The sequence below is a fragment of the Chiloscyllium plagiosum genome, unplaced genomic scaffold (genome assembly GCF_037043375.1).
Source record: "Chiloscyllium plagiosum isolate Xiang-an unplaced genomic scaffold, Cpla_swu_hap1 HiC_scaffold_20, whole genome shotgun sequence".
NCBI lineage: Eukaryota > Metazoa > Chordata > Chondrichthyes > Orectolobiformes > Hemiscylliidae > Chiloscyllium > Chiloscyllium plagiosum.
In genome coordinates this window covers 8340657-8363442 of record NW_028270158.1, presented here as the reverse complement: position 1 = coordinate 8363442, position 22786 = coordinate 8340657, and the positions used below count along the sequence as shown (strand labels likewise).

General features: G+C 40.9%; 1 protein-coding gene across 2 annotated transcripts in view; it reads left to right on the top strand.

Moving 5' to 3' along the window:
• The window catches only part of dnah3 (dynein axonemal heavy chain 3), a 208567-nt gene that overhangs the window by 110325 nt on the left and 75456 nt on the right, over positions 1-22786 (top strand). For both annotated transcript variants that reach the window (XM_043712084.2, XM_087997630.1), the window contains 8 exons: positions 727-925; positions 2633-2741; positions 5610-5723; positions 9398-9574; positions 11983-12074; positions 12860-13079; positions 15300-15434; positions 19439-19550. In XM_043712084.2, coding sequence (XP_043568019.2) covers positions 727-925; positions 2633-2741; positions 5610-5723; positions 9398-9574; positions 11983-12074; positions 12860-13079; positions 15300-15434; positions 19439-19550 — 1158 coding nt within the window. The remainder of the gene's footprint in view (positions 1-726; positions 926-2632; positions 2742-5609; positions 5724-9397; positions 9575-11982; positions 12075-12859; positions 13080-15299; positions 15435-19438; positions 19551-22786) is intronic.

The window sequence follows — 22786 nt, the reverse complement described above, 5'->3', positions numbered from 1 at the left end:
CACTAATTCTACCCTAGTCCCACTTTCCAGCACTAGGCACATTGTTTTGAATTTTATGACACTTCATGTTTTCATCCATGTACTTTTTAGAAGCTATAAGGTTACCTGCCTCAACTGCCTCAACTAGGGGGTGGCATGGTGGCTCAGTGGATAGCAGTGAGCCTCACAGCATCAGGGTCCCAGGTTTGATTCCAGCCTTGGGCGACTTTCTGTGTGGAGTTTGCACATTCTCCCCGTGTCTGTGTGGGTTGCCTCTGGGTACTTCAGTTTCCTCCCACAGTCCAAAGATGTGCAGGTCAGGTGAATTGGCCATGCTAAATTTGTCCTAGTGTTAGGTGCGTTAGTCAGACGGAAATGGGTCTGGGTGGATTGCTCTTCGGAGGGTGGGTGTGAACTGTTGGGTCAAAGGGCCCGTTTCCACACTGTAAGGAATCTAATCTACCCTCTCAGATAGTAGAGGAGCACAATGGGGTGTGAACACGTTTATGGAAATTCTATGGTCATTCTTGATAAAGGGCTCCTGCCCGAAATGTCGATTCTCCTGCTCCTCAGATGCTGCATGACCTGCTGTGCTTTTCCAGCACCACATACTCTTGACATTTATGGAAATGCTTCCCTATGAGGATAGGTTCTTGTACCTTAGAAGAGAAAGAGAAGGAGAAATTGAGAGGAAAACTATGTTTAAATGGTGCCCTACATATCCCATTGTATGTTCTGTTTCTGCAGCACGTGATGTGGTCTCTGAACTAGCAGATGCTAAGGTAGCAAGCCTCAATGATTTTATGTGGATTTCACAGCTGAGGTACTACTGGGAAGAGAGTGATGTTATTGTCCGAATGATCACCACTGTTCTGACTTATGGCTATGAATACCTGGGTAATTCTGCAAGACTTGTCATAACACCTCTCACTGATCGATGCTACAGGTACTAGATAGCTCACATTATTTCTCTGAAACAAATTGAACTTTGGATTTTCAAGGAAGGAATTGTTGAATAGGATTTTTTTTGCATCATAGGGCAGAGAATAAATAAAAGTTGATTTATTGTATCTTCACAAAGACTGCCATTGCATGAAGATTTGCACTATTTCTGGGGGCCAGTTAGCTCAGTTGGCTGATTTGCAATGCAGAGTGACACCACCAGCACAAGTTCAGTTTCACCTTCTTGACCATGCCCCTCACCTGAGGTGTAGTGACCTTCAGGTTAAATCACCACCAGCTGCCTCTCTCTCTCTCTCGAATGAGAAAGCAGTTCTCTGGAACTATGGTGGCTTTACTTACATAAGATATTGGTGTATAGAATGCAAATTGGCTAATCTATCAGTTTGCTTCTGGCCCTCAAACTTTGCTTAAACTTTAATCTGAAATTATTAAAGTTATTAGTTTAACCAATAACTAAAATACTTTGTTGTTAATGTCACAATCACCCTATACTTCCTGTGAAGAAATGAAAGGAACATAGAGAAAGGAGATTGATGAACAGAATCCAAAGATATGCAAGTTAGCTGGATTGGCCATGGGAAATGTGTAGGGTTACAGGAATGGGATAGAGGGGCAGGTTTGGGTGGGGTGCTTTTGATAGGGTTAGTATGGACTCGATGGGCTAAAATGCATGCTCCCACACTGTGGGGATTCTGTGATCTCTGGTTTATAAAAGAATGTCCTGGCAAAACAAAAGGAACTTCTCAGAGAATCTTGTGGGACTGGTGCTATTTAGTTATTAGTCTGAAATGATCCCTTTCAGAGATATTGAACTTTTCCAAAGTTCATGCAGTTTCTTAAAGGTGTGGCTGGGATTAAAATAAATGTTTATTTTTTATGTTGATTAAATTATAAGCCAAAGAGGTCTGAGGATATTCTTTTTAACAGAGTTCCTCCAGGCTGATTTTAATTCAATGTTGGCATTGTTGTGGAATATATGTGTCCTCCAGACAAAGGTATGGTTTTGGGATTTCTCAAATCAGTTCCCATTGAGCACCAAGACCATGATTCAAAGTTGTCAGTATTTGGTAATATTTCAACTTTGGTTGTAAGTTTCCTTTTGAGATTAAGGCAAATTTAAAGGGTGATTGTTTGAACAGTGTTTATTCTGTTTTAATCAGTGCAAAAGTGCACATGTTTTGTTATTATCAATGTTCCTTTTTATACTGTGGTGTCTCTTTGAACAGCAACTGTGGTGTCTCTTTGAACAATTCCTGTACTTTTTCCATCTGAGCCAATAAAAAGTTGCTGGAAGAGAGTTTTCCATCACTGTGGCCAAGCAAAAATGACAGCTGTTGGCCAAGCACATCATCAGAACAGAGGAGCAACCTGCCATTTGCCAATTGGTAGTGTACTCTTCTGGCACGGGAAGTTTGGTCAGAATAACACAGTATAAACAGGACAGATTTGCTCTCAATGGAAATTTTTAAATTTGGTAGTATACATTTTTATAGGTGAAGGACCATCTTGTCTTTACCAGTCTTAGTAACCTCTTTGTTCTACACTGCTACAGACTGAAGCATGCCAAATGTAATATCATGCAAAATTACTGTAGACACAGAACGTAGGTAATTGACTGAATCCATAAAATCCATGTATTATCTTTAGGTGCCTGATTATCCATATTGTATTTTTCTTGTGATGTATCTAGGACGTTAATGGGAGCCTTGAAATTAAACCTTGGAGGAGCACCAGAGGGGCCTGCTGGTACTGGCAAAACAGAAACTACAAAGGATTTAGCAAAAGCTGTAGCCAAGCAGGTAACCATTATCACAGAATGTTACGTGGGGACTTGCTGCTCTTTGATTTTGTTTTGAATGGGTTTTCTACTGAAATGAGAACAATTTCCCCTCCTCGTTGCGTTTGTTTATACAAAACCCACACCCACAATCCCATTTTCCATTTCAGTTGGTTTTGCTGTCCTTCCATTTTTCTGTTTCAGATCTTTAATGTTCCAGGCACTTGTTATGACCCACTTAGGAAAGCCCTACTACTCCCAGTTAATGATCCAGTCAAAGTTCACAAAATCCCTGATTTACAATCAATGTTACAGAAAACGCAGAAAACCAAATACCTGTACTTAACAAGAATTATTATTTATTCCAAACAAGTAAATTTCAATCACAAGCAAGTATGTACTGCTACTAGTTAAAACTCTAAACCACCCCCCCCCCACCTTTTTAAATCTCCACAATTACATGCAGAAAAATACAGATAATCAAAAAATGGTTTTATGTGTGGAGAGAAACATAACTGGGAATGGAAACCACAGATAAATATCACCAGTCTCCAAGATTCTCTGAAATGCTTCTTTTATTTGTCAGGATTTTCTGTTCATCCCTCTCCTTTCTCTCGGTTCTTTTTATTTCTTCTCAGGAGGTACAGGTGATTGTAACATTAACATCAAAGTATTTTAGTTACTAATTAAGAACAGCTTATAGCAACTAGTGGGAGAACATAACTCACTCACTGCATTATATTTGTTTGTGTAATTTGGCAGTGGATGGCCTCTGCCTCAACCCACCTGCTGGATCTGTTAGTTTTTACACTTCCAACCAACCCCAATCTCATGCGTTAAGTGGAGAATTTCATTGTGACAAAGGATTGGCGAACTTCACTTGAAGACCCAGCCCCACACACACTCCCTGGATACTTATGTAGTTGAATTTTAAAGGAATAGTCATCCGAATCACAATTATTGGTGAAAAGTTGTTCGCATTGAGAATCTGCCAAATGAGTGAAACAATTTTCTCTAATCTAAATTGATTGTATGAGGATGGTTACTTTTAGTGTGGCAAGCAGACGTGGGCAGAGATGTGGGATATGATAGAAAATGCAATCCAGGTGGGTACCACTAGCAAAGCAAATTACAAAAGGATTTATATGTGGTTATGGCATAGCTTATAGACCAAATAGGCCTGTATCTTTAAGACAGTTACACAACACAATGATATGTTCTAATATAAAGTTACCTAGGAGAAAGTGAGGACTGCAGATGCTGGAGATCAGAGCATAAAAATGTGTTGCTGGAAAAGCGCAGCAGGTCAGGCAGCATCCAAGGAGAAGAATGGCTTATGCCCGAAACGTTGATTCTCCTTCTCCTATAAAGTTACCTAGCCTCCTTCATCATGGAGTCAGTGTAATATGTTCAGTCAGTTAATTGTATGTAATGTACAGGAACATCAGTAACGACAGAACCTAAACTCTGCAGATCTGTGACTATCATAGCCGTGTAAATAGTTAGAGTTGGAAATAAACTTCAGAACCCAAGATTGTGGTATATGTTCTGTGGAACAATACACAAAATCATAAGGGCAAGGGTATTTTATTTTGTAAAATATAACTTTAATGATCTGTGTTTTGAATGAAAGCATAAGATAATTTAACTCCAAACATGTAGCCAGTTAGATCATTTTGTGGCAACTCATTTCAAAATCAACAGAGAAAATAAAAACATTTTTAGATTTTTTTTATTTGACCATGGGATGTGTGCATTGAGGCTAGGCCAGCACTTACTGCTAATTTCTGGGATAATTGTTCCAGTCAGCAGTGTCTTGATTTTGAAGTTATAGTTGTAGCTTTCAAAACTCTTGTTGGCCACATTGCTCTGCCTCTCTGTAATCTTGCGAGTGCCACTAGGTTTGAAGATATCTACACTCCTTCAAATCTGTTTTTTTCTGCATTCCCAATTCTAATTGTTCCATCGTTGGTGGCCATACTTTCCTTCTGGTCTTCAACTTCCCGAGGGCTCTTAACAGGATTGAGGATGTTTCTTTTAATGGAAGATTCTAGACAAGGGATCATTGTTTAAAATGAGGCATTGCCCATTCAAAACAGAAAGAAAGGGGGTGAATTTCTTTCTTTCAGAGAGTAATGAGTCTTTGGGAGCCTCTTCCTCAAAAGGTGGTGGACCAGAGACCTTGAATACTTTAAAGGGAGAGATGAATCAACTCTCATGAGGCAAAGAGGTGAAATGTCTTCAAGTCGAGTCAGGAAGGTGGGATAATCAGATCAGCCATGAATTTATTAAATGGTGGAACCAAAAGAGAAAATGCTGGAAAATCTCAGCAGGTCTGGCAGCATCTGGAAGGAGAGAAAACAGCTGATGTTTCGAGTCTCACTGACCCTTTGTTAGAATGAAAACGTCAGCTCTTTTCTCTCCTTCCAGATGCCGCCAGACCTGCTGAGATTTTCCAGCATTTTCTCTTTTGGCTTCAGATTCCAGCATCCGCAGTAATTTGCTTTTGTTAAATGGTGGTGCAGACTAGATGGCAGGATCATTAATCTTATCACCTCATCATTAAATACGAGACAATTTTCTACGATAAAGTTTAACAGTGCAAATATAACATCAGAGAGAAATTGATAGCAAATGAGGCTACTGGCTGAATGGTGTAAATTGTCTAGTAATTAGTGGCAAACTGCAGCTAGTGCAGTATCTCTTCTGTAGCACAAATTACAGGGTTTCTCAATGTAGCCTCAACTGTGTCACTACTACTTACCCAGCAAGTTCTGTATCATTAATTTATTGCAGATATGCCACTTGTAATGGTGGCAGTCACAAAGCTGCCTTATGTTGGATGTTGCTGTTCAGTTTAGAATTTAACTTCACTCACTTTTCTTTGCAGTGCGTGGTCTTCAACTGTTCTGATGGTCTGGACTATAAAGCCATGGGGAAATTTTTCAAGGGTCTTGCTCAAGCTGGGGCTTGGGCTTGCTTTGATGAGTTCAACAGAATAGAGGTAATTAAAGAGATGAAGACAGATAGACTCATAGAGTCATAGAGTATTGCAGACCAGAAGGAGGCCATTCCACCCATTGTGTCTGTATTAGCGTCTAAAAGAGCTACCCAGCTAGTCCTATTCTCCAGCGCTATCTCTGTAACCCTCGAAATTCATCACTTTCAAATATATAACCAGCTCTTTTAAAACCTCAGATGGAATCCCCCTCCATCACTCTCCCAGGCAGAGCATTCCAAATCCTAACAACTCTCTTAGTAAAGAAGTTTCTCCTCATCTCACTCCTATGTCTCTTGCTGACAATCTTGAGACTGACACCACATTACTGACATACCAACTGGTGGGAACAGAATATCCTTTTTTATTCTGTCAAAATTGTTCGTCGTTTTGAACACCTCATTAAGGTCTTCTCTTAATCTTCTCTGCTCCAAAGAAAATAAGCCCAATTTCTCTAATCTTTCCTTGTATCTTAAATCCCTCACTTCTGGTATCATTCTAGTAAATCTCTTTTGCGCTCTCTCTTGAGCTTTAACATTCTTCCTTAAATAAGGTGCCCAGAAATAAATGTTACACTCCAAATGTGGTATGATCAATGATTTGTTGAGGTGTAGCATCACTTCTTTGTTTTTATATGCCATGCCTCTATAAACCAAATGATGCTATAATCCTTCTTAATAACTGTTTAAACTTACCTGGCCACCTTCAGAAAATTATGCATGTGAACTTCAAGGTCTCTCTACTCCTATACTCCCCTCTCAGTTGTACCATTGACCCTACATTATCTATCCACGTTTTCTCTAAAATGAATTACCACACATTTCCCTGCATTGACATTTATCTGCCAGGTGACTGCCCATTTGACCAACTTGTCAATGCCCCTCTGAAGTCACTCAACATCATCCTTACAATTTTGCTATTCTACCTAGCTTAGTATCATCTGCAAACTTAGAGACTTTGGACTTAACACCCATCTCCAAATCTTTTATATATATTAGAAAAAACAACGGTCCGAATAATTAACCTTGGGGAACACCATATTCAACTTGTCTCCTCTCTGAGGAATGCCCAGCTTTACCTACCCTCTATTTCATATCTTTTAATTCATGCTGTCAAGGAACCATCAATCCCAAACATTTTTAATTTGCTAACCAACCTGCCATGCAGCACTGTATCAAATTCTTTCTGAGAGTCCAAATACACTGCCTGTGTCACCTAGTCAAATAATTCAATTGGATTTATTCTTGACAAAGCAATGTTGACTGCCTAGTATTTTTCTCTAGGCATATATTTATTATATATCCTGTATTATGGCCTCCATCAGTTTTCCCACTATTGATGTCAAATGGACAGGTCTGTGGTTTGTAGATGAGGACAATATGCCAAATATGTTGAATTTGATTACTTTTCATGATTATTTGGAACTAGATGGTGAACTTCTCAATGAGTTAGAATATGCATGAGAAGAAGATTAAGCATTCTTTCAGAACAGCACAGAGAGTGGATGGCACAGTCATATGTTATTGGATTAGTAATCAGAGACCCAGACTAGTTGCATTACCAATTACATACAGGATTATGGAGATGGGTAAAAGGTATTGAAGTATTTGATCACTCATGATTGTACTGAATGGCAGGACAGACTTGATGGGCTGAATGGCCTACTCCTAATGCTTTGGGAACATGAGTTCTGATCCCACCACTACAGCATGAGGGAATTTAAATTCAATGAATAATGGATGGAAATTTCAGTAATTTTGACTATGATTGCTGGTTGACATATTGATTGTCAGAAAACCCCATCTGGTTCACTCATGCCCGTAGGGAAGGAAAATGTCATCCTTGCCTGGTCTGGCCTACATGTGACTCCAGACCCATGTGGTTCACTCATTGCTGCCTCCTATGGTGGCTCTAGCAAACCATTAAGAGAGCATTTGGGGATAAATAACAAGCATTGACCTTGCTAACAACACACACATCCTGTGAAAGAGAGAAAAGTCTAGGCTCAATTCCTGCAGCGGACTTTGATGCTAAACTGTCCTGCGTTATTGATTAGGAGCTGGTGCATTGTTCAGGGAGTGACAACCACTCTCCAGAATATTGACCCAATGGATCATATTAATGGGTATTGTCCATCATGACAGTGAGGGTAAAATAAAGAGCAGCAATTGAGCCAGTCCTTGCTGAACAGTTTCACTCATCTTCCAGTGGAGATCACAAGAGGGCAATCTGGAGCGGATACTCTCACTTGTTCTTTCTGATCCCTCATAAACTCAGATGTGTTGAGGTCATTTTCAGTGCTCCCACTATAATGAGATCATTAAACTTCCCTGTAACAGGATGTTGATAGTTACTGCTAAACGTTTCAGCAGAAACAATATAATGCACTTGACGTAGGGAACACAGTCCATACCTATGTTCTCCTTTTCCAGAGTGAAGACCAAACAGAGGTATTCATTCAACACACTTCCAATATCCTCTGGTTTGAAACACAAGTGGTCCTCTTAGTCTCTAATGGGCCTTGCTCTTTCATTGGTTTAACCCCTACCCTATAATGTATTTATAAAATATCTTGGGATTGCCCCTAATCTTGTTTGCAAGTTCTTTTTAAGCTCTTTTATTTGTTTTCTTAAGTTCCCTCCTGTACTTCCAGTATTCCTCTGGGGCCACAACTGAATTATTCCCTTTGGACTTGCTAAAAGCCCTTTTCTTCTTCCTCATTCAGTCCTGAATTGTCTGAGACATCCAGAGTTCACTTAACTTATTGCCGTCTGAAAGGTACATGATGGACCTGTGCTTTCCCCAGTTACTGTTTGAATGGCCCCCATTGCTCTGCTGTACACTTACTTGTAAGGAGCTGTTCCCAGTCTACTATGAGCAGATCCTGCTTTATTCTAATAAAATCTGCCTTCCCCAAATCCAAAGTCATCTTTTGCAGGCCTTTATTTTTCTTATCCAGAACATATTTGAACTGTACCGTGTTGCTATCACTAAAATGTTCCCCCACTGCCACATTGAATACTTGTCTGGCCTCTTTCCCCAGAACCAGATCCTGCACTGCACTGTCTCTTGTTGGGCCTTCTATGTATTAATACAAAAAACTCCCTGGATCCATTTTAAGACATCTGCCTTTTCTAAACCTTTATCACTATGTATATCCCAGTTTATGATGGGAAAGTTGAAACCCCCAAGTATAATTACCCCGATTATTACTTTTACACAGCTCTGTGAACAGTCTACATATTGGCATCTCTATTTCTTGCTAATGTTTTGGGGGCCTATAATGCAGTCCTAGTAATGTGACTGCCCCCTTACCCTTCCCTAAGTTCTATCACAAAGCCTTGTTTGAGGACCATTTCAAGATATTATCTCTCTTTATTGCAGTAATTGACTTCTTCATTAGTTGTGCTACACCACCACCCCTTCTACACCATCCTTTATTTTGCCTAAAGATCCTATACTCTGGACTATTAAGTTGCCAATCCAGCCGTTCCCTCAACAATATTTCTGGGATGGCAAAATACCATACTTCCATGTATCAATCCAAGCCATTAACTCACAGTCTTACCTATTACACTCCTAGCATTAAAGTAAAGACCATTCAGCCTTGCTCTAGTCTCTTGATATTCAACATAGCTGAACTCACTCTGACTTGCTTCCATTGTTGCTTTGATCCATAGGTGGAAGTGCTTTCTGTAGTTGCACAACAGATTCTCAGTATCCAACAAGCAATTATACGTAATCTCAAAACATTTTACTTTGAGGGAACAGAGCTTTCTCTCAATCCGACCTGCTCGGTCTTCATTACCATGAATCCTGGGTATGCAGGACGAGCTGAACTTCCTGACAACCTTAAGGTAAATCTCAAACATTCTTTTCTGATTTTATGATGCGTTACAGTATGGAAGTAATCCTCATCGCTAACTTAAATTTGGAAATAATAGTATCGAGCAGACATATAAACAAACTGAACAGAGACGTTTAAAAGATACTTTTTAACACGTTCACCTATGGGATGTGACTGGCTGACCAGTATTTATTGTCCATCCCTAATTGCCCTTGAGAAGGAGCTGCCTTCTTGAACCGCTGCAGTCCATGTGTTGTAGTTAGATCCACAACGCCATTTATATATATTACACGGTGCAGGTTGGGTTTCTAACTATATTTTTCAAACGTGTTCCTAACTGAGTACTGGAAATAATATTTTGAGGTGTGTGTTTTCTAGTGATTGTAATGAGGTCAGCCAGGTGGACCAAATAGAACATGAGTTCCCTGACTGGGGCTACTAATCTGGTTTAATCAGCGAGCCTTGGCTGACAAACACAGGAGTGTCAGAGGTTCTGTTCACTCTGAGAGCTGGCGCTGAGGAAGCCAGACCAGTGCCAAGTACAATGCAAGTGTACAAAAGGGTGACTTGGTGGTGGGATACCGGCCTCTGTGGAGTTATTACACGTTTATTGCAGTATGTGCTGCATATCTGAAAATTAGTTCCCTTCTTCCTTCTCCCTTCTTTCAAAATGTAACACAAATTAGGGCCAGACCTTTAGGAGAGACACCAGGAAGCACGTCCATACACAGAGGGTGGTGTAGTTTGAAACTGTCTTTCACAAGCTGGAGTTGATGCTCGATGAGTTGTTAATTTTAAATCTGAGATAAACAAATTTTTGTTTAGTGAAGTTGCTAAAGGATATGAGCCAAAGGTAGGTATGTGGAGTTAAGCCACTGAACAGCCATGATCTCAGTGAACGGCAAAGCAGACTCAAGGGGCTGAATGGCCTACTCATGTTCCTATGTTCCTAAAGATGAGGATCAAAGCTAGAAATCTTCAGAGAAATCTTTCCAGCAGATTTTGGAATTGAATTGTCCACTTAATTTCATAAACTCCACATCTAGGTTATTTCTGGGCAATGCACAAAGGATGCCACAACCCTTTGGGATTTGGGACACCAGCAATGTTTTGGAGTGGAGAGAAATGCATCTTGAATTGATGGTTAGATTTCTGCTCTTACTTCACTGTCATTGTCTTGTGACGCAGTGGGTAGCATCCCTTGCTCTGTGTAAGGCCCTCTCCAGGAGTTACAGGCCAAACAGAATGTGAAATAGTGGGTACAATTCTATAGCCGATGCAGGAGCAGTGGGAGCAGGTTGTATATGCGCTCAGATCATTAAAGGTAGATGGACAGTTGGGCCGGAAAAAAAACATAGTGCCCTTGGCTTTATTAATAGGAGCATAGAGTACAAGAGCAAGGAGGTGACATTGAATTTCTGTATGACACTTGTTATACCTCAGCTGGAGATTTGTGTCCAGTTCTAGGTGCTACATTATAGAAGGAATGATAATGCGTTAGAGAGAGTACAGAAGAGATTTACAAGAATGGTTCCAGGGATGAGGCGCTTTCGTTAATAGGATAGACCTTAACAATTGGGACTGTTCTCCTTGGAAAAAGGAAGACGAAGACGAGATCTGATTTGGAGATGCCGGTGTTGGACTGGGGTGTACAAAGTTAAAAATCACACAACACCAGGTTATCGTCCAACAGGTTTAATTGGAAGCACTAGCTTTCAGAGCTCTGCTCCTTCATCAGATGGTTGTGGAGTATAAGGGATCTTATACTCCACACGAGAAGAGGAGATCTGAGTGGGCAGGTTAAAGTAGATACGAGAGGCTGTTCCCACTTATTAAAGAAACAAAAACAAGAGAGCATGGATGTAAAGTAATGTGTAAAAGAAGCAAGTGTGATGTGAGTAATTTTTTTTCACTCAGCAAGTATTTAGAGAATAGAATGCACAGCTTAGAATTGTGGTGGAGGCAAAGTTGATTGAGCCATTCAAGAGGGAATTGAATGATTATTTAGATAAAAGTAACGTGCAAGGGCCTGGGGAGAAAACAGGAGATTGGCTTTAGGAGATGATGCTCATCTGAAGAACTGGTATAGGCATGATGGTCCAAAGGGCCTCCTTCTATGCCATGAGACTTCCGTGATTCTGTGGAAGGTGAATTCATAACATGTTCAAACAGGTTGATTGTCCATTTGTAACTCCTTCCTGAGGGCAGGTCGCCAGAATGGGAGAGTGTCCCAACTAGCTGTCCTGCTGAAGGCAATGGCTAACCGTTGCCAAATATCTAGAAATGTGGACCAACCTACTGGAAGTCAATACCCCCAACTTTGGAAGCAATGACAGAAGACAAGACAGACAAAGCACAGTTGACATACTTTTACACTGTAGAATATTTTAAAATTCACTCGATGCTGTAATTTTCCAGGCATTGTTCCGTACAGTCGCTATGATGGTCCCAGACTATGCCCTGATTGGTGAAATATCTCTTTACTCCATGGGTTTCATTGATTCGCGAAGGTAAGGATATCCTTGTGGCCCTAAGCATGTCTCATCTATGAGAAAAGTGAAATACTGTGGATGCTGGAGAGCTGAATTAAATAAAAAGAACAGAAAGTGCTGGAGAACTCAGCAGGTCTGGCATCCTCTCTGGAGACAATAACAGAGTTAACATGTAAAGTCTAGTGTGACTCTTCTTTGGAACTGAAGAAAGATCCACAGTAATGTGAATGACTACCAATTACCCTCTGAAATGACCGAGCATGCCATACAGATCAAGGGCAATTCGGGATGGTCAACAAATGCTGGCCTTGCCAGTGACATCCACATGCCATGAGTACCACCAGACCCCACATATTTTGGTAAGGCCATCATCAGAGATCACCAATAACTGGATTGACATTTTTGGGACATCAAGTGTATACTCATATTGCATTTACATCATTGGTGACTGATGTCACATGTCCACGTTGCCAATGTATCAGTCTTGACCCTAGCTGATCACCTGAAGTTGATATTACCCATCTGCACATAGTTTCCCTCTTGGGTCACTGCTTACATTGAGCTCACAGACAGACAATATGACTTAAACTTGACGTTTACTAAAGCTAAGTGTGGAATTGCTGCATTAAATTGTTATTGATGATGTAACTCTCCTGTCTAATGTTGTCACCAATCTTACTGCTAACTCTGTACGTTCTTAGAATTTAGTTCTTTAGACACGGTAAAGTAACATTTATAGCACAATGGTTTGTCGGCTGCAATCTTCTCTTTACCTGTTTGCCCTACACTCTTCTCCTGTCTAGTCTCTCCCAGAAGATTGTGGCCACCTATCGCTTGTGTTCTGAACAATTATCATCACAGCATCACTATGATTATGGGATGCGTGCAGTGAAGTCAGTCCTCACGGCAGCTGGAAATCTGAAGTTGAACTTCCCGGAAGAAAATGAAAGTGTTCTGCTATTGCGAGCCTTGTTGGATGTGAACTTGGCGAAATTTTTGTCTCAGGATGTGCCTCTATTTCAGGTATATTTTGAAAAAAAAATGACTGTTTCAAACAAGAAATATTGGTCTGACATGCAGCACTTACTAATCTGCAAAATTTAGCATACTAAAATGAAACGGATAATTTTTAATTCACCTCTGCGATATGGGTATCACTGGATGGTTCAGCATTTATTGCCCATCCTTGGCTGAGAAGGTGTTGGTGAACTGCCTTCTTGAACTGCTGCAGTCCGTGTACTGTAATAGACCCACAATGGCCTTAGGCAGGGAATAATCTGAGCACAGTCCAGAAGTGACAATATTAAATGACTGAGAACAAAAATGCTGGAAGTCACAGGCGTCAGGCAACATCCATGCAGAGAAAGCAAGCTAACGTTTTGAGTCCAGATGACTCTTCATCAGAGCTGATGTGAAGTGTGGAGAGACAGCATTTATATGATGGTGGGGGATGAGTGCTGGGGAGAAAGGGTGTTGGAAGTGCAGATTGTGAAGTGCAATTGGAATGTGAGAATGGCAGAACAACTGCCAGACAGTACCACTGGAGTGGTGGGAGGGGAGAGAGGACATGGTGACAGAGAACGCAACAAGGAAAGCTAAAAGAAAGGGAAGAAACGGAAATGAGTTCACAATTTGAAGGTGGTGAACTCAATATCAAGTCCAGAAGGCTGTAAAGTGCCTGGTCTGACGATAAGTTGTTGTTCCTCCAGTTTGTGATGTGATTTGCTGGAGCATAGCTGAGGACAGACTTGTGGGCATGTGAACAGGGTGCTGTGTAAAAAGGCCCGGCTGCAGGAAGGTCGGGTCATGCCTGCGCCCAGACTGGAGGTGTTTCCCAAAGCGGTCACCAGTCTGCGTTTGGTTTCTCCAATGTAGACTAGGCCATGTTGGGTGCAGCAAATACAATACACAAGATTGAAGGAGATGCAGGTGAAATGCTGCTTCATCTGGAAAGACTGTTAGGCCCTTGGATGGTGAGCAGGGAGGAGGTGAAGGGGCAGTTGGTTACATGGGAAGGTGCTATGGAAAGGTGACTTGGTGTTGGTTGTTGAGAAATGGGCTAGGGTGTCCTGGAGGGAATGGTCCCTGCAAAATGCAGACAGGGGAGTGAGGGGAAGGTGTGTTTAGATATCATGCAGGCACAGAATTTATAGGCAGAGAGATCAAAAGATCATACAAATGGTGTGACTGGAGTGTTGAATAATAAGCTTTTGCAGGTGATCAAAAGTGTCAGATGGTATGAGTAAAGTGTCAACAGCTGAATAGTAAGTGAAAGGGATGATCTATAATCCAATTAATTCAGCTACTCGTCCTGAATGATCCACCCTGTATCCTTTGACTTTGTTCCCTGTTTGTAGAGTCCTTAACCACAGGAAGCATCCCCCCTCCATTTAGTCTGTCCAGCCCAGTTAGCATTTTATACATTTCAATCAGATTTCCTCTTATCCTTCTAAACTAGTGAAGACAGACCGATTTGAACCAATCCCGCCTCCTAGGACAGTCCTTCCACACCCACTATCAATCAGTCTAGTAAACTTCTAGTAAACTGCACTCCTTCACTGGCAAGTAAATCTTGTCTTAGATAGGGAGTCTGAAATTGCACACATTAATCCAGGTTCACTTTTACCAAAACCCTATACAGAACTGCAGCAAGTATTGTGGCCAAATAGGTTGATTGCTATATAACAGCAAAATACTGTGGATCCTGCCAAAATGAAATAAAAGCAGAAAATGTTGGACGCACTCTGTAGATTTTGCAGCATCTGTAGAGATAGAAACAGAGCTCATGTTTCAAATCCGATGTGAGTCTTCTTCAGAAGTTCTGAAGAAGAGTCATGCCAAACTTCAAACAGACTAGTGGTTTGGAATTACTTGGGTTTTTAACGTTTAGTCCAGGTCTAGGTATACTAAGGGAAATATGGGAAGCAGGAGAAAGTGAGGTCTGCAGATGCTGGAGATCAAAGTTGAAACTTTATTGCTGGAACAGCACAGCAGGTCAGGCAGCATCCAGGGAACAGGAGATTCGACGTTTCGGGCACAGGCCCTTCTTCAGGAATGAAGAAGGGCCTGTGCCCGAAACGTCGAATCTCCTGTTCCCTGGATGCTGCCTGACCTGCTGTGCTGTTCCAGCAATAAAGTTTCAAATATGGGAAGCATCATTGGGCCAGCGTGCATAGTTATAATAAAAAGCTACATCATTCATTGTTAAAACACAATCTCTCTCTCGCTCACTTGTTGTTCTAGGGAATTATATCTGACTTGTTCCCTGGTGTGGAGCTCCCAGTCCCAGAACGTGAGGTTTTCCTAAATGCATTAAAGGCCAACATCAAGAAAATGAAACTTCAGCCTGTTCCCTGGTTTATTGAGAAGATTATTCAGGTGACTTTAAATTCTTTCAAGCTGATGAACTGTCTGTTGGCTTGTCTTTTGCAAGAGGCAGAGCTTATTTCTGTGAATTTTCAGTGATAATACCTCCCTTTCCAATTGTTACCCTCCTTAACAGTTACAAATGATAAAGAAAAGCAAAATACTTTGAATGCTGGAAATCTAAAATACAAGCAGAAGCTGCTGGGATAATCGTTCAGGTCTGGCATCCTTAACATAATGAGCCTGAAGAAGAAAAAATTGGACTCTAAAACAATAACTCTTCCAGACCAGCTGCGTTTCTCCAGGATTTTCGGTTTTTACTCACAAATTATAAAGAGTATTCTTCCTCTTTACTCCCAGAGATAATTACTAAGAGTGGCACCATCTCCTCAGGATTCATTGTTGATTCACAAATGGTCAATTTACTAAGACAAACTACTGTGCTACCCACTAAATAAGGCCAATAAATTAAGGTCTTTCACATGACTAGGGTAGAATTTGTGGAGACATAAGGTAATGAAAATTATAGGGCAGCACAGTAGCTCAGTGGTTAGCACTGCTGCCTTACAGCACCAGGGACCCAGGTTTGATTCCAGCCTCAGGCAACTGTCAGTGTGGAGTTTGTGCATTCTCCCCGTGTCTGCATGAGTTTCTTCCAGGTGCTCTGGTTTCCTCCCACAGTCCAAAAATGTGCAGGTTAGGGTGAATTGGCCAAGCTAAATTGTCCAGGAGAAAGTGAGGACTGCAGATGCTGGAGATCAGACATGAAAATATGTTGCTGGAAAAGTGCAGCAGGTCAGGCAGCATCCAAGGAGCAGGAGAATCAACGTTTCGGGCATGAGTCCTGAAGAAGGGCTCATGCCCAAAACGTCGATTCTCCTTCTCCTTGGATGCTGCCTGACCTGCTGCGCTTTTCCATCAACACATTTTCAGCTCAAGCTAAATTGTCCATAGTGTTCAGGGATGTGTAGGTTAGGTGTATTGGTCAGGGGTAAATATAGGATAATACGGTATGGGTGGGTTACTTTATGGAAGGTTGGTGTGGACATGTTGGGCTGGAGGGTCTGTTTCCACACTGTAGGGATTCTATGAAAGATCAGCACAACTGGATGAATAAGCCAAAATGTATTCATAAAAATCATGAGTCCTGATGAAGGAGCAGTGCTCCATAAGCTTGTGATTTCAAACAAACCTGTTGGACTATAACAGATGTCATGTGATTTCTGACTTTGTCCCATTCCAGTCCAACACCAACACTTCCACATCAAAAATTTGCTTGTGTTTGGAGATGTTGGAAACTCATGTATTTTAAGTCAATTGCATCGCTGTGCCCAAACATCACCATTGATCAAAAGGATAGGCAAGAGTGTGTTTAAAGGGCATTCAAGCCATTCTTGAAATGATTACTGATGTGGTTTTAATGCTGCATTAACACTGCACCCTCCATTATAATCACCAACACTTACTTGGCACTCCATTGCTTCTTTAACCTTGCTCCCCTCTGATACCCCTTGTGAGACTGTTAAATAGTAGACTTCCTTCCTTCCTCAGATGTTGTTTGTCTCGTGTCAGCTTTCATTCACCACAAATGCCCCCTTATTGCCCCTCTGCCCCTCATGAAACTCACCTTTTACCTTGAGACCCAATCCTGTTCCTCTCACTCCACTTACCATCCCTCTGCCCAACTGGCATTAGCTGCTTCCTTTCCTAAAGTGTGTAAGGACCCCAAGGAAAATCCTAACCCTAGTTGGATCAACGAGGCACTCAAACAAAATAAATCATTAGTATTGAAAACGTCTTGACTATGTTTTAAAACAACAATTTGTCCTTCTGCATTATTTGCAATCAACATAAAAATAGTGAAGAACAGATTGTTAAGATTTTTGTATTAAAGCTCTTTTTTCATAAAGATCAATCATTGATCCCAATAAACCTTTCAACAGAGTTTCTAACTTTCTCTTCCCCACTATAAAGTTTGAATATATATCATTGCCATTCAGTTCTATATCTACTCCTTGGTTTGAACTTCTTAAGTGGTGTCCACGACACCAAGATTGACTGTCAAAGTCACTGGATATATTGTAGGACTCTGCCTATGATACAACATCTAACTTCATGCTTTTCAAATTGTAGTGATCTTTGAAGTGGTTTATTACTCCATTCTTGACTTCCATTTCTCCCACATGATCCATCCCTGTGATTCACTATTCATCATTACCTTCATAACCTTCCCAAGCTACCCATCTAATCTATCTTTAATAAGCATCTAAGCCTTTAATATCCATCTCCACCAAATTCCTACACGCACACGTACACACACGCAGACACACACACACACACAATTCCTTGTGTATATTTTTTGTAAGTAATTTAGTTATCAGATATATTTCACCTTTCTGCTTTGCTATTTCTAAATCACTTGGTACATTAATAACTAATCTTCATTGTATCTACACAATCCCCACAGGCTCAACCTTAACTCTGCAGCTCATTATGTCCAAATTCATATGATCCAATCCTCCAATTTCTGTCCATTGTAAGTCCTCTCTACCTTTATTCCATTCTCACAGAGGTTGCTCATTTTGCTGACCCCTCACTTCATGAAATTCCTTCTGCATTGAACCCCCTTCAAGAACCTTAGAATTATTCCCATCTTCAATCACTGATGGATTTGTAAAGCTACTTGTTAAGGTTTTTATGGTTTGGTGGTAGAGCCCCTGCATCTGGGTTCAACTCTCACGTGCTCCCAATGTGTGCCATTACATGTTTGAACAGGTTGATTAAAAATGTTTTTTTAATTAACTGTGTCATGATTCTGTATTATTGTCAAATTTTGACCTTGACAATGTATTGCATCTACATATTCTCATGTATGTAGTATTGCTCCTTTTGTTTTCCTTTCTCTTTTTTTTTGTTCACAAACGTAGCTGCAGCTCTGATGCTTTTGCAATTCTGTGAGAGGTCAAAATGCATCGGCCTCTGGTTGTTCTTGTGGTTAGATTACATTACAGTGTGGAAACAGGCCCTTCAGCCCAACAAGTCCACACCGACCCGCCGAAGCGAAACCCACCCATTCCCCTACATTTACCCCTTACCTAACACTATGGGCAATTTAGTGTAGCCAATTCACCTGGCCCTGCACATCTTTGGACTGTGGGAGGAAACCGGAGCACCCGGAGGAAACCCACGCAGACACGGGGAGAACGTGCAAACTCCACACAGTCAGTCGCCTGAGGCGGGAATTGAACCCGGGTCTCTGGCGCTGTGAGGCAGCAGTGCTAACCACTGTGCCACCGTGCCACCACATTGTCAAGTGGTGTAGTGGCAGAGTCCCTACCTCTGGGCCAGAAGACCTAGGTTTGAGTTGCACCTGCCCTGAGGTGTTCCATAACATGCCCAAGCAGTTGATTAAGCCAGGTGAATTGGCTATACTAAATTGCCCATAGTGTTAGGTAAGGGGTAAATGTAGGGGTATGGGTGGGTTTCGCTTCGGCGGGTCGGTGTGGACTTGTTGGGCCGAAGGGCCTGTTTCCACACTGTAATGTAATCTAACCACAAGAACACCCAGAGGCCGATGCATTTTGACCTCTCACAGAATTGCACAAGCATCAGAGCTGCAGCTACGTTTGTGAACAAAAAAAAAGAGAAAGGAAAACAAAAGGAGCAATACTACATACATGAGAATATGTAGATGCAATACATTGTCAAGTGGTGTAGTGGCAGAGTCCCTACCTCTGGGCCAGAAGACCTAGGTTTGAGTTGCACCTGCCCTGAGGTGTTCCATAACATGCCCAAGCAGTTGATTAAAAATGTTTTGTTTTACATCAGTTTTAAATTTCAGTCTCCAACTTCTACCATATGAGGGATAATAATTGTTGCAAAAAACATTTTAAGTTAAACAATGATCTACATAGCACTTAAATGAATAGTGCATATCTGATTGGTTATGTGTCAGTATTTCAGTAAGAAACACACCTGAAATGAAACATGCTGTTAACTTGTATTTGCTCCATCAGATCTATGAGATGATGCTGGTACGTCATGGATTTATGATTGTTGGTGATCCTTTGGGTGGTAAAACGTGCGCCTTCAAAGTGTTGGCAGGAGCGCTTGGTGATCTGTATGCAGGTAACTATTTATTAGTTACTTATATAGGCTGCATATTTGTAATTATGATAAATAAATATTGCATACAGTCACACAACTAATACTGTGCTTTTTCTTATGGGACAATTGTTTAGTTAAATGGACTTGAAGTGCCGCAGTTTTAGGTTTCAGTCAGTTCTACATTCCAGGCATTGCCAACTTTTTTGGATACAAATGCAGTTTGTTACTTTAATGCTGTACATAGACTCATAAAGATGTACAGCACGAAAGCAGACCCTTAAGTCCAATTTGTCCATGGCAACCTGATATCCTAAATTATTCTAGTTTCATTTGCTAGCATTTGGCCCATTTCCTTTTAAACCCTTCCTATCCAGATACCTTTTTAAATGTTGTAATTGTACCAAATGTACTCCACCACTTCCTCTGGCAGCTCATTCTGTACCTGCACTACCCTCTGCGTGAAAACATTGCCCCTTAGGTCCATTTGAAATCCTTCCGCTCTCACCTTAAACCTATGCACTCTAGTTTTGGACTCCCCTACCCTGGAGAAAAGACTTTGACTATTCACCCTATCTATTCCTCTTATGATTTTTACATTTCTATAAGATTTGTCCTCAGTCTTTGGCACTCAAGGGAGAGTAGCCCCAGCCTATTCAGCCTCTCCCTATAGCTCAAACCACCTCCCCCAGCAACATCCTTGTAATTTTTTTCTAAACCCTTTCAAGTTTCATAACATCTTTTCTATAACAGTGAGACTAGAGAACCGGAAGTGTACTTTGAGATAATGAAGCAGAACTAAGCTCTTCAAGATTTTCAGCTACCATTTGACACGAATGGGATCATCATTAGTACTCTCATTAGTGTCGTCACCTCCGGACATACTTTTAATTGCAACATGTGTTTTTTTATGATTTGGAGATGTCGGTGTTGGACTGGGGTGTACAAAGTTAAAAATCACACAACACCAGGTTATAGTCCAACATGTTTAATTGGCAGCACACTAGCGTTTGGAGCGTCGCTCCTTCATCAGGTGGTAGTGGAGGGTTCAATCCTAACACACATCATTTATAGTAAAAATTTACAGTGTGACGTAATTGAAATTATACATTGAAAAATTGATTGTCTCTTAAGCCTTTCATCTGTTAGAATACCATGATAGTTTCACTCCTTTCATGTGTAAATCACAAAACCATTTTTAGAAACGTTGCATTCTCAGGTTAGCTATTAACAATGGGTTATAGCTCGACAATATGTTGTCTAGCTATCACCATTGTTAACAGCTAACCTGAGAATGAAACTCTTTAAAAAAGGTTTTGTGATTTACATGTGAAAGAAGTGAAACTATCATGGATTCTAACAGATGAAAGGCTTAAGAGACAATCAATTTTTCAATGTATAATTTCAGTTACGTCACACTGTAAATTTTTACTATAAATTCTGTGTGTTAAGATTAAGCCCTCCACTACCACCTGATGAAGGAGCGACGCTCCGAAAGCTAGTGTGCTTCCAATTAAACCTGTTGGACTATAACCTGGTGTTGTGTGATTTTTAACTGTGTTTTTTTAGAAAGAATAAATGCAGCCAAAGGATGACTGTGGATATTAAGTCAGTGGCTGTTTGGAAACCTCAAATTTCACACTTGAAATTTCATACTACAAATGGTGAAATGAACAACAAACTGAAATGTGATCTCCTGTGAGTTTCTCAGATCGTGACCATAAGTGGGAGAAAAGGTATCTGTCTGGTCGAGAGGCATGTTTGCCTTTTGCCCTTTCAAGAATGCACAGGATCAGGGGATAAAAGCAGGTTTGAACTCAGGTGTGTGTGCTAGTGGGCTCCTGTCTCCTAACCTGGATTTGAGTGCTGATGCACTATGAAAGTCAAAGAACATCCTCTAATCACTTCTGCATTTCAGGTAAAGGATTCCGTTGCTCTCAGTGCCAAACATTAATGCAAAAAGAAACAGACAAAAGATTTTCAGCTAATCTGCAAAATTGAAAATCTGACTCAACTGCTCAACTGTCAATGTTCCATGACCTCCTCTTCTCAAATGACCCAGAAACTGACTTGTATATTTTTAAACTTTTTTATTTTTATGAACTCGTTTTGAATTTCTATTCTGTACATATATATGTTGTGTACTGATTTATTCTTGAGTTTAGAGACTAAAAGCTAACTATTTCATTTATTCAAGAAAATCTGTTTAAATTGGCTCCATTTACAAAATAGGTTCATTTGAGTCTGGGAGAAAGGTAACCAGAAGGGGGAGGGATCTAGTTTTAAGATAACCTTGTTGCGGCCAACTACAGAGGCAGGTGAATAAAGGGTCAGTTCATTTCTCCTCACATGGATCTTAACAATTTGAGATAACCTGTCTGGAACTGTAACAAATTGGGGAACCATGCCAAGCGTTTGGTTGTAACAATAGGTGTGAAGGATACTAGTCAAGATTAGAGTGGTGCTGGAAAAGCACAGCAGGTCAGGCAGCATCTGAGGAGCAGGAAAATCAACGTTTTGGGCAAAAGCCCTCCATCAGGAATGCTGCCTGACCTGCTTTGCTTTTCCAGCACCACTCTAATCTTGACTCTGATCTCCAGCGTCTGCAGTACCCACTTCTGCCCTGAAGGGTACTAGTACCAGTTAAGGTTTCATATCTGGCCATTCAAAAACTGAATTGCCCGGAAACTGGTTTTTCATGGACAGTGATCCCAGAATAGAGTAAGTAGCAGAACAAAGACACCGTTCTGAGGTCCCAAAGGAGGGTATCAGGAGAATTTTACACACTCAGGACTTGTGTCCTTTGCATTGGCTTAAGATGCCCGATTCTCCTAATTGTCTTAACATGAAGCTACCTGTTCCACCACTAGGACCATTGTAAATGCAGCATTCCTCCCATTTTCAGGAGAGAGAACACAGTGCTTCCCTCCATCTCTGTATTGCGGCTCAAATGAATGTTCTTTTTCTGAAAACGTCACTACGCTGGAAGATTGATAGATTTTTAAACATTACCCCAATCAAACTTTTAAACCTTTCAGTGTTTTTGCCCATAGTGGCTAATGAGGACCTGTCAAATGCACACACTCCCACTCTCATGATCTGCACCTTTTTTTATGGTCATAAGATCGGTATGGAGAGTGCTGCAGAGACAGCCTGTGTGGAAAAGGTGGTTCCAAAGTCCATTGTGGTCTCTGTCTAAAGGGTACTGGATTTGAACACTAAACCTGTATTATTCTTAAGATCCTAGTTTCTTCAGCCCT